The sequence below is a fragment of the Centroberyx affinis genome, unplaced genomic scaffold (assembly GCF_046629955.1).
Source record: "Centroberyx affinis isolate AG114_WGS23_722 - 3 ecotype Tasmania unplaced genomic scaffold, CSIRO-AGI_Caff_v1 ptg002447l_1, whole genome shotgun sequence".
NCBI classification, from domain to species: domain Eukaryota; kingdom Metazoa; phylum Chordata; class Actinopteri; order Beryciformes; family Berycidae; genus Centroberyx; species Centroberyx affinis.
Window position 1 is genome coordinate 81,394 of NW_027280688.1, and position 14,396 is coordinate 95,789.

Below are 14,396 nucleotides of genomic sequence, written 5' to 3' on the forward strand. Positions count from 1 at the left end.
ATTGTTGGATGTGATATTCACCTTAAGTGCGTGCTCCACTAGTGTGTTTTTTCCCTGGCTACTTCCTGTTATTTTGCTCCTTGGCATGCGTCTCCACCCAGCTCTTTGTCTGGGGCTTAAGAGAGCAAAGCCTCTCCCCCCTATCAACCTAATGACATATGATATTATGGTGGCCGATACAGGGATGGTGGAGAGAGAGCAGACCACCTCCTAAATATCTACATACCTGTATTCCTCCTCTCCTCTCCTCTCCTCTCCTCTCCTCTCCCTCTCCTCTTAGCGTTACTCACAAAGTTTCCAGGGTGGGCCAAACTCTCAAACTTAAAACAACAGCTTGCACACAGAACCTGGGCAAAAATGATTTCAAATATCTGAACCACTTGAGGCACGCTTAATCCTACTTTCAAGATACTTGAACATCTTTCAAAGTAAATATCAGTTGTAAGAAACAGTCAATCAAGCGCTCTTTGTGTGTTTGAAATATCTGAGATCGTGTAATCATCAGCCTCTTCTTTTCCCAGGCTTGTTTGAACCCGAACCCAGGCGCTGCAGAGTTTTGGCGAAGGCTTCCACGGCGTCTGGCACGTGAACAAGCCTTTGAACAACAGACGGTTCCCTTCGCACCAAAGAGCAGCATAGTTTCTTTCTGCCAGCTTTTTTGGTTTTTTGATCTCCGAACATCATACTTTCTCAAAGGGGAACAAGTGTTTCTCCTGCCCTCTCTTCTCTCGTTTACTCGTCTTCTTCTTCAGCCCGCCGGCGCTCCTGCCGTCCTCTCCTTCTTCTTCTTGTCTGTTTTGGGGCCAGGCCATGGCCAGAGTCTCGGCGGCCGTCTTGGCTCCGGGACCTTCGCCCTCGCCCCCCTCCTCGTCGGACGACAGCCCGCCGGCCGCCCCTCCGTCCTGGGGGTGGCTCAGACCGGAGGCCCCTGCACCCCCGGGCCCCTGGTTCTTCTTGCCGTAGCGCTGCTGGAGCCTCTCTCTGATCAGAAGGCCCTTCACCAGCAGAGTCCAGTTGGAGATCACCCTCTTCTCTCGTTTCTGGAAAAGGGAAGAGGAGAAGAAAAGGGTTTTATGGTGTTTTGGTGTGTGTACAGCTGCTGTGGGAAAGGCTTTTAACAACCGGTCTGGCTTCAACTTTAAAGAGATGACTTTTCTTTAAGCTCACATCATGGCTGCACAATTAATTGCACATTAATTCCAGAATTTTTTTTTTAGAATATTGGCATATTTACAATATTGAAACATTTCATGCAGAGTGCACTGATGTTAATATAAGATGCCAAAAGTGCAGTAAATCAATTTTGTGCCTCAAATCATCAAGACTAATGATCGCAATATAAGCAGTAATCCATAAGATTGGCAAAATGGACATTTATTTATATGAAGATGTTGATGATTATCACTTCAATAATAATGATCATAATACCAAGCAAATAATCAGGATTATCATTAGCCAGAATTGTGCATTTGAGTGAGCTCACACTGCAGCTTACAAGTTACACTCAAAATAACATTTTAACCTAAATTTTGTCTCACATGGGTTCATACTAAAACCACAGTGGTGTCCACATGCACTGACAGACACACACACACACACCTCTTTCTCCCTCTGCTTCTGGAGCTCCTGTTCCTCCACCCAGGCGGCTCTGAGGATTTCCTCATGTTCCTCACACACAATGTAACCGTCAGTCCTGAAACACACACACCGAAAAAACATAAAAACCTGAAACATAATATCCAAAGTCTTTTCACCTGACTGAGAGTTCAACGTTTAACATATTTGTATAACATTTGCATTCCTGGGTCAGATGTTATTTGCAAATAGTGTTTGATTCTGTTTGGAGTACCAGATGTGTTGGGTTTACCACACTGGACAATATACTGTAAGTGCTGCAGTCCCATAGAGTTTAGACAATCACAGGAAAGTATTTGAAAGTCAGTTTAATATACTTTTCCTTGATTGACATACCTGACAATATGGGATTTGCCCTGATGTAGTAAACCCCACCCATCTGGTACTCAAAGTGGTTTAAAACAAATGCTAAGAATGATTTGTTTCTCCTATTTGATATCTGAATATATAAATTATATTACACCACACACACCTTATTTTACATGTTAAAATGAATGACATAACAGAAATTATGGGCTGGCGAGTTGAGCTTTAATAGAAACTATCACTAGTAGGATTAGTGTTAAGCCTCATTGGATGGGATTAGTGTTCACAGCCATGTCTGACTTGTAATAGTAATCACAGGACATCTGTAATGTCAGTGGCCAATTTGCACAGAATAACAACCCTCTGTAATCTGTCTCAACATTATGCAGAGTGGAGTGGCTGGGTGGCCTTGCTTCAAAAACTATTCACATGGGACTAAAATTACCTGAGGACATGAAGTGATTTGTAATCATTGTGGAGATTGTCTGTAATTTTAATCCTGTGCGAATCTGCCACGTCAGCAATTTGTAAGTCAAATTTCCAGTGCAAATTACCTTCTGTGTTTTGGTGAAGACAGATGTTCCATGATAAAGCTAATTCTGTGTGAATCAAACTCGTTCCAATGTCAGCCTTCATTTGTTTTTGCTCCACGATTTACTTTTCTTCTTCTTCAAGATGCAAGATCTCTTTCTCCCGTTATGAAAAATTGAGGCAGTAGTGGAATCTATAGAGGAATGTTTTGAATGCATTTTTGGTGCAAACTCCCTGTGCGGATGTAAGTACATGACGTCCACACACAATATTAGACCCCTGCAAATGGGTACTACTATCAAATGGGAACTACTATCCTGCTAGTCTGGACTAGTTTTACCTGACATCGTTTTTTACAGGGCAAATAATAGCAGGTGAAAAAGTCTGGAATATTTACTGGATGCGTAAATTACCGACATGGCAGATTGGAACAGGACTAAAGGCAAAAAAATCTGTCACAATTCTGCAGCTCCTCCAAAGTGCATGAATCAAGACGAACCAAAGAAATGAAAAGCTACTTTTGGAGAACAATTGGCAAAGCTTTAATATTAAAACCCAACATGTCTGAGCTGTAATAGCCATCAGGGTTACAGGATCGCATGCATAGGCAACAATAAATATGGCATCCAAAATGGCCACTTCAGTGCCCACAGACCTTCATTCTCTTGGTAAATGAAGAGCCGCCTTATGGACTTTTTATTTTAAAAGTCTTTAACCTGATGGAATGAATGAGTAATTTAATTTACTTTAGATGTTTTAATTAATGCAATAATGTTTCTGGCTGTAAGATGGGATTCTCTGTCTTTAAGGGGTTGGAAACCTCTGGTGCCTTTTTTGTTTTTTTTAATACTGGCGTCTGATTGGTCTACAGGCCCCGAGGTGGCCATTTTGGATGTCACTGAATTTATTTATTGTCAAATATGCATGCAATCCTGTAACCCAGAGACTGGAATGGGCCTAAAAATCACTGCCAAGCTCCTGTACTGATTACATCCCCCTCCTCCCTCCTGCTGAAGCGCTCCTGTCCCAGCAGGGCCTCCGTAGTTCTGTCTTACACGGCGTGCGAGTATCCTCCGTGGAAGTCGAAGCCGGTGACGGCGGGGGCGGCGTCCAGGTCCAGCTTCCTGGCCACGCGGTGCAGGTTGGGCAGCCGGAGGTGAACGCAGCCCACCGGCAACATGCAGGGCTTGAACAGGTAGACGTTACCGTAGTCGTTCCGGGGAACCTGGAGGGAGCGGGTCAACAACACTGTCAGCCGAGGTAAAGGGAAATGCCACTGAATTTGCCAATGAATTCTGTATTTGTATGATTTTTCCTAGTTTGACTGCAGGAGGAGACGCAAACAGACAATGCATGTTTTCTACAACACGCCTTGACTCGTTCTATACATGTGCCGGGCCCATTCATGAATTGAATTGAGACTTCATGGTAAATTTCAATTCAATTGCTGGAGTTGGAATTAGAATGTGAATGTCACCCAGCTGTAAGGAAACAGAATGTGAATTGAATTGGAATGAAAGGAAACAGAACTGAATTCCATTAAATTCCAAGAAATTCCACTTCTAAGAGAGTTTGTCTCGACTTGCTAAACATTATAAATCAAATATTATGAATCAAATAAAAGACAGTTAAACAAATCAAACACATTCAATCATAATGTAGGGATTACAATTACATGTTATGCAGGATCAATTCTCAACTCATTTTCATTTGTTGTTAGATATTTAGTATTGATAATACATTACACTCTACGTGTAATCTCAGATATGTGGTAAGAAAAAACAAAAAAATTGAATTTCACAGAATTTCATTGAATTAAATTAAACTTCAGGAAATTCCAATTCAATTCCAATTCTGTTTCCTGTAGGTTTTTTTTTCAATTTCCAATTCCAATTCCTCAGTTGAATTGGAATTGATGAGTTAATTGATGAATTGACCCCGACCCTGACCTGTATGTCCTTCTATCTGCAGACTTGTTCATGTCAATACGACACATTCTGCACATCATGTATACATTATTAGCTGCAAATTCAAATGTTGGTTGGTGTTGTTATGTATTGACATTTTTATAAAATTTTCACCCATTTCATACTACAAATATTTCATATTTTTGGTATATTTTGGTATATCATGCATATTCTGTATTAATTCTTTCTTTGCCTCAGTAATTCCCACTGCTGTTATTTTGCACACTCTCATAATCCTGTAATCCATTCCTCCCATACTTTTCCATTCACACATTCTACAAAAAATGTCTAGTATTGGCATTATCGGTTGTTTATGAAACCCCCATTGGCTCTATTCCTGCTTATATTGGATTTTTTATTATATTCTATTCTTTTTCCCGGTGTATACTATTACTATTCCCTGCTAAAACGACCCAATTTCCAGACGGGTATCATTCAAGTTTCATCTTACTTTATCTTGAACAGTGATATTAAGTGTATGCAGTATGTTTTGGACTATGTGTGGATCACATTACTTTTTTTTAAACACACACTCCCCACCCAGACTCCTACCTTCCCGTCTACAGCTAGAGGCGGCTGGTAATCTTCAGTCTGCCACTCTCCAAACAGAGGCAGGTCGTTCTCATCCTTCTGCTCCGACATCATCCGGGCCTTACGGGAACGATTGGAGAAACCCCTCACCATCTGACAGGCAGAGAGAGAGAGAGAGAGAGAGAGGGGAGAGATGAGGAGAGAGTTACAAAAAGGGTATAAAACAACCACCAAATTTCTCAACAAAAAAAAAAGAAACAGAGAGGGACAGTTAGAGAGAGAAGGGTGAAAGAAACAGAGTCTCTCTCACTTTGTATGGCTCCTCTCCCAGTCTGACGGTTCGAGCTTCTTTCAGCCAGGTGTCTCTGGAATGCAGCGTGTGAATACAGTCTCTGCAGACAGGAGGATATAACATAATATATTCAAAAATGTTAGAAATGCAAGTCCAAAGACAAGTCAGATGATCAGATTTTGGTGATGATCCAGATCTGGGATTTCTGCCATTAGACAAAGATCTTTTTTTTTTCCATAACTATGAAACTAACAGAGATAGAGACTCCAAATTGCAGGATAGAAATCAATTTCACTCAAAATGTAAGTAATATGAATGATGTGTTTGGGTGTAACAGCAAGCTGGACAATTTTTTCAATGATGGCGGAGGTGTGCGCTCTCTCAGTGCCTCCGTTTTTGATCATGACATCATGTAACTAAGGTGGCAAATTTGTATCAGCAAAGTACAAATATATCAGTATAACTGCTAGAAGAGTACACTGACATGTCAACCCACCATGAAACTGATTCCTCTACAATAACAGACATATATCATCTTATAGAACGCTATCAATTGTAAAGATGTGGTTTGCCATCTCACTGATAGTGTTGCCACCTACAGGCCAGTAGCTGTGAGAGCCACCAGTTTGGCTTGTAAAGCTACTACTGCAGTCAATCACAGTTGTAGTTTTACATAGGGAGCAAACCAGCACATGACAGTTAAACTAATCAGGTTCAAAAAAGGAGGAAAGTCTGCACTACCAAATAAATATAAACGTTTATTATAATGCACAGCCGCAGATAAAGAAAATTGTATTTATTGGATAATGCGTAATTTCTTTCTTTTTTGAACCTGTTCCAAGATTCTGCAGCCTGAGGGCATCAAGAAGAGTTTTGAGTTGAGTGGCAAGTTCTTTATTTAGTTAAACTAATGAATCATCACTAAAGCTTACAACCACCTTCAGTCCAGACATTTGCAGTTCAACACTGACTTCACTAGAAATTAAATCTTAGGCACATTCACATTTGCAGTTCGTAGCTAATGAAAATAAAAGCCTGTCTGCTAAAACGTGTCTTGATTACAGCTAATCAACAATTGAATGATTTTCCACTGACCTGGAGTACACCGGCTCGCCCCTGCAGTATCCCAGGACGGCCGCCGTGGGGGGGTAGAGAGCCTCGTACTTCAGCAGGTGTCTCTTCAAGGCGTACAGAGGATGGTTCTTAAACTCCCCTACAGAGGTAGGCAGAGGTCTGTCCAGCAGCTTGGCTTCCAGCTGGGGGAGAGACACAGGGAGACGGAGAGGGATGGAATCAATGAGTCTAAAGTTTGTGTGTGTGTGTGTGTGTGTGTGTGTGTGTGTGTGTGTGTGTGTTGTGTGCATGTGTGTGTATCTGGTGTGAAATCTACTGCATGTCTTTTACTATCTCTTACAACTTTTACACAAAATGAAACTTTAAAGGAATGCAAGTTTTTAGGAGTTTAGGGGAAATCGGGGCTTTGCAGCAGCAAATGCAGCAAATACAGAATGAAAAATAGAATATAAATAAGAACATAGTAAAATAGAGAGAGTCATGTAAACATACGCAAACCAACATTCAACACTTAGAACATGTTGAATAGAAATTTCTGAATGTGTTACAGCATAAAAAAGGTGTGCAAAATAGCATAGAACTAATTGAAACAAGGACAAAAAACAAAAAAAATATGTATGAGAATATACCAAAAGATATAAGGAGTTTGCAGTATGAAATAAGTTTATGTGTGTATGAGAGAGTGTTTTCATGTCTCCTCTGTTTACGCCTCTTGCGTCTTTGCATTTCATCATCAAGCCCTTGGAACAAGGTTATTATTGTTAATGAAAACTAACAAAATAACGAAAACTAGGTGTGAAAAAACATTTTCGTTAACTGAAATAAAAATAAAAAACGATGCTTTACAAAAAAACGATAACTAACGTAAACTGTATTGTGTGTTTACAAAACTAACTAAAATAAACTAAAATTATAGAGAAAATGTCTTTAGTTCATACATAAGCCTAGTGTTTTGGGTGGATATGAAATCTATCTCCATTTTTTTTTTTGCAATTTTTTTTTTTACCTTTTTGGAACTCACCCCTGACAAATACCCCATATTACAAAAAAAGACTAAACCTAACACTGAAACTAATAAAAACTAAACCAAACCTAAGCGTTTTCAAAAACTAAAAACTAAACTGAACTAGCAAACCCGCTTTAAAAACGAATTAAAACTAAACTGAAATTGAAAACAAAAAGTCAAAACGAAATAAAAATAAAAACTAATGAAAAATGCAAAACTATAATAACCTTGCCTTGGAGGGATTCAAATGTGTGTGTTAGAGTGTGTGTGTGTGTGTGTGTGTGTGTGTGTGTGTGTGTGTGTGTGTGTGTGTGTGTGTGTATATATAAAACATATGTTTGTCCGCCTGACCTCCTTGTCCTCCTTCATGTCCCTCTCGTCCTCGGCTCCCAGGAACGGCTCCAGCGTCTGCTCCCACCACTCGTCCTCCACCCGCCTCTTCCGGGACGCCGTCATCCAGGCGGGGTCGTACTTCCTGCCCAGGTCCTTCAGGCGCCCCGCCCCGTCCACCGACACCACGTACGTCACCGGCACCGTTGCATGCTGGGAGCAGAGCTGCGGCAGCCCGACGCCTCGCTCCACGTCCACGCACACCCAGGAGGAGCTCTTCTCCAGATACACCTCCAGCCACTCGTCCGCTCCCGGCCCCTCCCTCTTTTTCCCGCTCCTTCGCTTCGTTCCCTTGCTCGTCCCTCCTCCTCCTCCTTCTTCCTCGTCGTCTTCTTCCCCTTCGTCCCAGTCCTCATCCTCCTCTTCTTCGTCCTTTACCTTCTTTTTCCCTCCGCTGCTCCTTCTCTTCGGAGCAGCGTTGTTGTTGTTGTTGTTTGTCCTGGCTTTGCTCTTCCCTTTCCCCTTCTTCCCCCACTTCCTGGATTTAGCCTCTGAATCCTCAAAGTCGTCCTCACTGTTTGGCTGAAACTCTTCCTCATCACTAAGCCCTCCCTCCTCCTCCTCCTCTTCACTGTTGCTCTCCTCCTTGTAGCTGACTTTCGAGGCGATGCTGCGGCGTTTCGCGTTCTTCGGTTTCTGCCCTCCGGTCGTTGCGCTCCTCTCCTCTTCTTCCTCCTTTATTTCCTTCTTCTTGGCCTTCTTTCCTCCCCTCTCCTCCTTGGCCCCGCCCCCTCTGGCCGGTCTCTTGGTGCCGGGGGAGACCTTGGGCTCAGGGGGGCGGGGCTTGGAGGCTTCCTGGCCCGCGGGGCTCTTTCCTTGAGTAGCGGTTTTAGCCCCTTTCCCCTTGGCAGAGACAAAAGAGACAAAACACACATATGGTGTAAAACAGTGGTTCTCAACGTGGGGTCCGGGGACCACCAGGGGTCCTTGAGAGCGTTCCAGGGGGTCCCCAGCAAATTGATGAATTATTAAACTTCACTATTATTTCATTTACAATTAGTGAACACAATTAGAGAATGTAGAAGAATGACTGTTCTGATCAGAGTTTCTCTGTTATCTCTCTATCTACAATACAGATAGACATGGAATTCTGAACAAAATCATATCTGACAATAAAAATATTCTCAGATTTGGGGCAGAGAGACAAAATCTCATCAACTGGGGGTCCGTGGCCCTAATGTGGACTAAATTAGGGGTCCCTGATATGAAAAAGGTTGAGAATCACTGGTGTAAAATAAACCTGTAATAAACAGAATAATAGATACTGATCAATTTCCACAGATAAGTTGAACAGTTACCTTGGCTGGTGGGAGTTTGAGAGAAATGGGCTGCAGAGAAAGAACCAATCGGCAGAAGAGCTGCAGAGACCTCAGGACCAATAGGAACAGCTGCAGGAGACACGACAGCTGAGGACCAACATACTTTTCCAGCCATGTGTGAGACAATAAAGTTTTATTCTACCACTCAAAGCCTGTACTACACTACAGTAACATGGACTGGTATGGTGGAGGCACTACTCACGTGTGTCATCTCCTGGTGGTTTCTGGCCGAGAGGCTGGCCAGCCGTCTCTCCAGCAGCGCCCGGGGGTCCGGACGCTCCTCATGGGGAAGACTGGGGTTCAGGGTGAACGTCGCTCCGAACCTGGAGGGGGGGGGGGGGGGGGGTGAAAATGGAGATAGGCGGTACAGTGGTAATTAACACAACTAAATAACTGATATGATTAGGTTATTATAAGTTAGGGGTAGTTACAGAGTTACTATCTCTGTAACTGAAAGTGAGTTACAGAGATAGAGAGAAAGTAGCAAGAAAGTCCATGAATGAAGGAAAACAAGTATGGCAACATATGTTTTTTTTCCTGACAACACAAAGAGAATTGTGGGCGTTTTGTGAAAATTCATAGAGGAAGTGTTAAGACTCATACTAAGACTCACACACACACACACACACACACACACACCATTTGAGCAGTCCAGACAGGTAGTTCTGGTCGATACGTTGCTTGGAGACCGTGGTGAAGTGGTTGGGCAGCAGGGACAGAGTGACGGCCAGCAGGTCGGGTTCGCTGCACAGACGGTTCCGGAACATCCCATTGGCTATCAGGCACATCAGGTGGACCTAAGGGACCAATCAGCAGTCAGTATTGGTGCTGAGGTGAAGCAGAGGTTTACTTACACCCAACTGCATTTGTTTTATTAACAGAGGTTGAACTCTCACTACTAACCACGACACCCTGGTATGTGTGTGTGTGTGTGTGTGTGTGTGTGTGTGTGTGTTGTCACCTTGTGTGTGTCCACCAGCAGGTCCTTATTGAAGCGGTTCATCATCCGTCTCAGGTACGTCTCAAACTCCGCCTTCCTCTTCTCTCTGGCCAATCAGGAATGATGTTGTTTAATCAGTAGTTACTGGAGAGTAAATTCAACAGATAAAGCTTCTGCAATGTCTACACTCACACCCACATAAAATGAATGCACATTAACACACATAGGCCCCCTACACTGATTCCTCTGGTGAAATGCGTTCGTATATTTAGTATCTATATTATCTGCAGGTTTCAGAAAGACAAATTTAAGACTTTTAAGACCTTTTTGATGCTACCTACCTACCACAAAAATCTGTCAAAAACAAACAATTTCTGATTGAACGTAGCTAATTCAAGTTCTGAAAGTATAAATGGTCACGATGAGAAAAGAAGAGCTGATATCCAACTGTGTTCATGAAAACAGATGTGATGAAAACAAAATATGTATGTACTGACCCTACTCTGGGCATGGAAGTAATGTAATACAACATAAGACAATAAAACCGTCAATACTGCTGGGCCCATTCACATCTTTTGGTGAAACTAGAAAACTCCATTTCCCACTTCCATTACTTTCCAACTCTGCCTAAATATCACCAAATAGGAATCTAATTTCATATTTACATCAAAGTAAACCTGGAAAATTAGGACTTTTAATAACTGTTTTTAAGATATCTTAATACTTTTTAAAGCGTTAAATTTTATTAACTTTAAGACTTTTTCAGACCTGTTATGGACAAGCAGATCCCATGTTATCACAACTTAAGTGCTCTAAAATTCCTAATGCACACACACACACATACACACTTACCGTTTCTGTCTCTTGCGTATGAGGTCAGGAGTCTCGATCTCTATCTCTACCGGCTGAGAGGGCAGGACTGGTTCTGCTGGTTCTACTGGACCCAGAGGTCCAGCCAGCTCTGAAGAACACACACACACACACACAAACAAAGTTCTAGTGTTTTTTTCTGGACTCAGGCTCATTTAGTTCTGTCTAAATGTAGATTACCAACTCAAGTCGAGTCCAGCATCAATTTAATATCTTAAAGAAAACGAAATATCTAGGAGTTTTCAATGCAATATGGTTTTAATAGGATAAAAACATGGTAAGAGCATCATGAGTTTGATTTCTATCATCAGTTTCAACTTCAATAAATTCAATCATTCCATACAAATTCAGAAAACTGCTGGAACAAATCTCATCACTTTCAATCTAAGTCATTTACACAAACACAAGATCTCAAGTCAAGACTTTAGAAACCTTTTCAAGTCATCAAAGTACAAGTCAGAGTCGAGTCCCAAGTCACCAGAACCCAAGTCAAGTAAAGTCTCAAATCTTCTCTTCATGAATCAAGTCAAGTCTCAGGCAATTACAACTGTGACTCGAGTCCAAGTCATGTGACTCAAGTCCCCACCTCAGGCAGATATACGTTCACTCACACAGGTTTTCCTAGTTTCTCATTTGCAGAGAGGATTACCAGACTTTACATATAAAGTTTCAAATAAGTTGGAAAGACGTGGTTCCTATTCATCCTTCTCTTACCTTCCACTTCCTCCCAATCATCATCTTCCTCCTCACTCTCCTCTTCATCCTCCTCTTCCTTCATAGTGTCTGTTGTAACCGCAGGCGCTGCCGTGGTAACCATTTCAAAGTCATCATCATCATCGTCAGTCTCTTCCTCCTTCTTCGGCGGAGACTGGAAGTATTTACTGGTGGTGGAGGTGGAGACTGCTGCTGGCTTGGAGGAGGAGCGTGATTTAGATTTCACCTTCCTCTCCAGCTTCTCCTCCTCTTCCTCCGCAATGCCGTTACCTGGGAGGACAGGCAGAGAGACAGGCAGAGGGGCAGGCAGAGAGACAGGCAGAGGGACAGGCAGAGGGACAGGTGGAGAGACAGGCAGAGGGACAGGCAGAGAGACAGGCAGAGGGACAGGCAGAGGGACAGGCGGAGGGACAGGTGGAGAGACAGGCAGAGAGACAGGCAGAGGGACAGGCGGAGGGACAGGTGGAGAGACAGGCAGAGGGACAGGCAGAGAGACAGGCAGAGGGACAGGCAGAGGGACAGGCAGAGGGACAGGTGGAGAGACAGGCAGAGGGACAGGCAGAGGGACAGGCAGAGGGACAGGCAGAGGGACAGGCAGAGAGACAGGCAGAGGGACAGGTGGAGAGACAGGCGGAGAGACAGGCAGAGGGACAGGCAGAGGGACAGGCAGAGGGACAGGCAGAGGGACAGGCGGAGGGACAGGTGGAGAGACAGGCAGAGGGACAGGCAGAGAGACAGGCGGAGGGACAGGTGGAGAGACAGGCAGAGGGACAGGCAGAGGGACAGGCAGAGGGACAGGTGGAGAGACAGGCAGAGGGACAGGCAGAGGGACAGGCAGAGGGACAGGCAGAGGGACAGGCGGAGGGACAGGTGGAGAGACAGGCAGAGGGACAGGCAGAGAGACAGGCGGAGGGACAGGTGGAGAGACAGGCAGAGGGACAGGCAGAGAGACAGGCAGAGGGACAGGTGGAGAGACAGGCAGAGGGACAGGCAGAGAGACAGAAACAGGGACAGGTAGAAGGACATGGAGAGAGACAGGAAGAAAGACAGGCAGAGAGACAGGCAGAGAGACAGGCAGAGACATGCAGAGAGACAGGCAGAGGGACAGGCAGAGGGACAGGCGGAGAGAGAGAGAGAGAGAGAGACAGGCAGAGAGACAGGCAGAGGGACAGGCAGAGAGACAGGCAGAGAGACAGATGGTGGAGTGAAGCATCAGGGTTTATGAGAAATGTGGTCTTCATTTTGAGAAACACTAACAACCCCTGGAGTGAGATAGAGGCTGCCAGTCGTCGCCATCATGGTGTAATTTCTTTGTAGTAATTATATCACAATTAATTTGAAAATGAAATATTGATGTTTTAAAATGCTACATATAGCACCTTTAAGCACAGCTGGATGCCTAAAACATGCATCTTAAGACAGTGATGAGATCAGAGAGACAGAAACACTAAATGCATGGTAGCTGAGGATGCTGTCAGACCATTTTCTTTCAGAAACTCAAACCCACATTTCCCAAAATAGCACACACACACACACACACAAACACAACCACTTTTCAACAGCATGCAGTAAGATCAGGCAGCTTCAGTAAAGTGGAGCACAGATGTGTATGCAGATGTGTTTGCAGCAGATCCACTCCAGCAGCCAAGCACATCACCCATCCACACACCTGCTGCTAGCAAGAACATTAACCTGGCTAAAACAAAGACTTAAACCTCGACTTATTAACAGTGAAGCAGTGGTAAATAACAAGCTGTCCTCCAGTCACCACCAATATAAAGAAAAATCAGTTATCTTTGCAGACAGAGCATTACTTTGCTTTCTTTTGAACCCTGAAAACAGCCTATATGCATGCAACTTACATCAGTTTGACATTATTTACTGTGATGGATACTATGAACTTAGATCATAACGATTTTAACCAAAATGAAAAGGTGGGTGAACTCTTTTCCACTAATAAAAAGTGGGTAAATTTAGGTTTACTCTCCACTACATGTTGGACATATCCCATCCACTTTAGGAAAATTACAATTTGTTAAATTAAATTTAGGCTTATTTAGGAGACTTATTTCAACTTATTTGGAATAGCAGTTACTGATTATTACTAACTTACACAGGCAAACACTGTTTAGCTAGCTAATTTGGGATTTCCTGCTCATTTTCTCGGATGCAAACTGGCCTAATCCTTCGCAGGAGATACAGATGTTTCTCTTGTTTGATTGATTTATTGATTGTGGGATCGATATAGCAGCTTTCCTACCTGGGTCTTTCCTTGCTCTTGCTCTTGGTTTTGTTGCCCTGCTCTTCCCTTTAGACACCTGCTTCAGTCTCTTTGTATCGGCCTCTGTCTCTGCACTCTCTCTCCGCTTCGCCATGTTTTGTCTTCTGCAACTTTTGTGAATGAAAAACACTTATTTTTTCCTCTCTTGTGGCAGAGCTAGCACACCCCGACAGGCTGGCGTGCCTCTGCCGTCCACACGGAGTTGTGTAAGCGCAGGGAAGACGTCGCGTTATCCAACATTTCACACACAGGCTTTCATAACAGAGACCTGCGCCGCCATGGCTGTTGTGGGCAGGTTTCTGACGTCACGTCCGCTTCCTCGCTACCACAAGAGTTCCGTTCCGAAACCAAAACCCACTCAATTTATTATTAACTTTTATTTGAAATCTTGATTGATCATATTATTACTAGCCTTCAAAAATATGTCACTGCGTTATTAAATATGTCAGTTGCGTCTTAATTAATTTCGACTCTCAGATAATAATAACGGATAAGTAAACATCTCGTGGAATAAAGGTGGAAAAGATGGATGGGATTTTA

General features: G+C 43.3%; 1 protein-coding gene across 1 annotated transcript; it reads right to left on the reverse strand.

Annotated features, from left to right (window-relative positions):
• Window positions 1-249: 249 nt before the first annotated feature.
• Window positions 250-13,878, reverse strand: xpc (xeroderma pigmentosum, complementation group C). Its single transcript, XM_071533879.1, has 14 exons — window positions 13,836-13,878; window positions 11,576-11,845; window positions 10,844-10,952; window positions 10,013-10,097; window positions 9,691-9,848; window positions 9,254-9,374; window positions 9,031-9,120; window positions 7,694-8,575; window positions 6,358-6,518; window positions 5,281-5,362; window positions 4,992-5,123; window positions 3,528-3,697; window positions 1,600-1,693; window positions 250-1,040 (listed from the first exon to the last, which is right to left on the reverse strand). The coding sequence occupies exons 2-14, from the start codon at window positions 11,676-11,678 to the stop codon at window positions 681-683; spliced, it is 2,547 nt and encodes an 848-aa protein (XP_071389980.1). The 5' UTR covers window positions 11,679-11,845; window positions 13,836-13,878; the 3' UTR covers window positions 250-680.
• Window positions 13,879-14,396: the final 518 nt, after the last annotated feature.

Bases quoted from the DNA above. Each gene is read 5' to 3' on its own strand.
- xpc (XM_071533879.1), bottom strand. From the start codon at position 11,678: ATGGTTACCACGGCAGCGCCTGCGGTTACAACAGACACTATGAAGGAA. The intron at 9,849-10,012 runs GTGACAACACAC...TTGGTCCCTTAG, and splicing joins TGCTGGTGGACACACACAAG to GTCCACCTGATGTGCCTGAT. The intron at 9,375-9,690 runs GTGTGTGTGTGT...CCCCCCCTCCAG, and splicing joins CTGTCTGGACTGCTCAAATG to GTTCGGAGCGACGTTCACCC.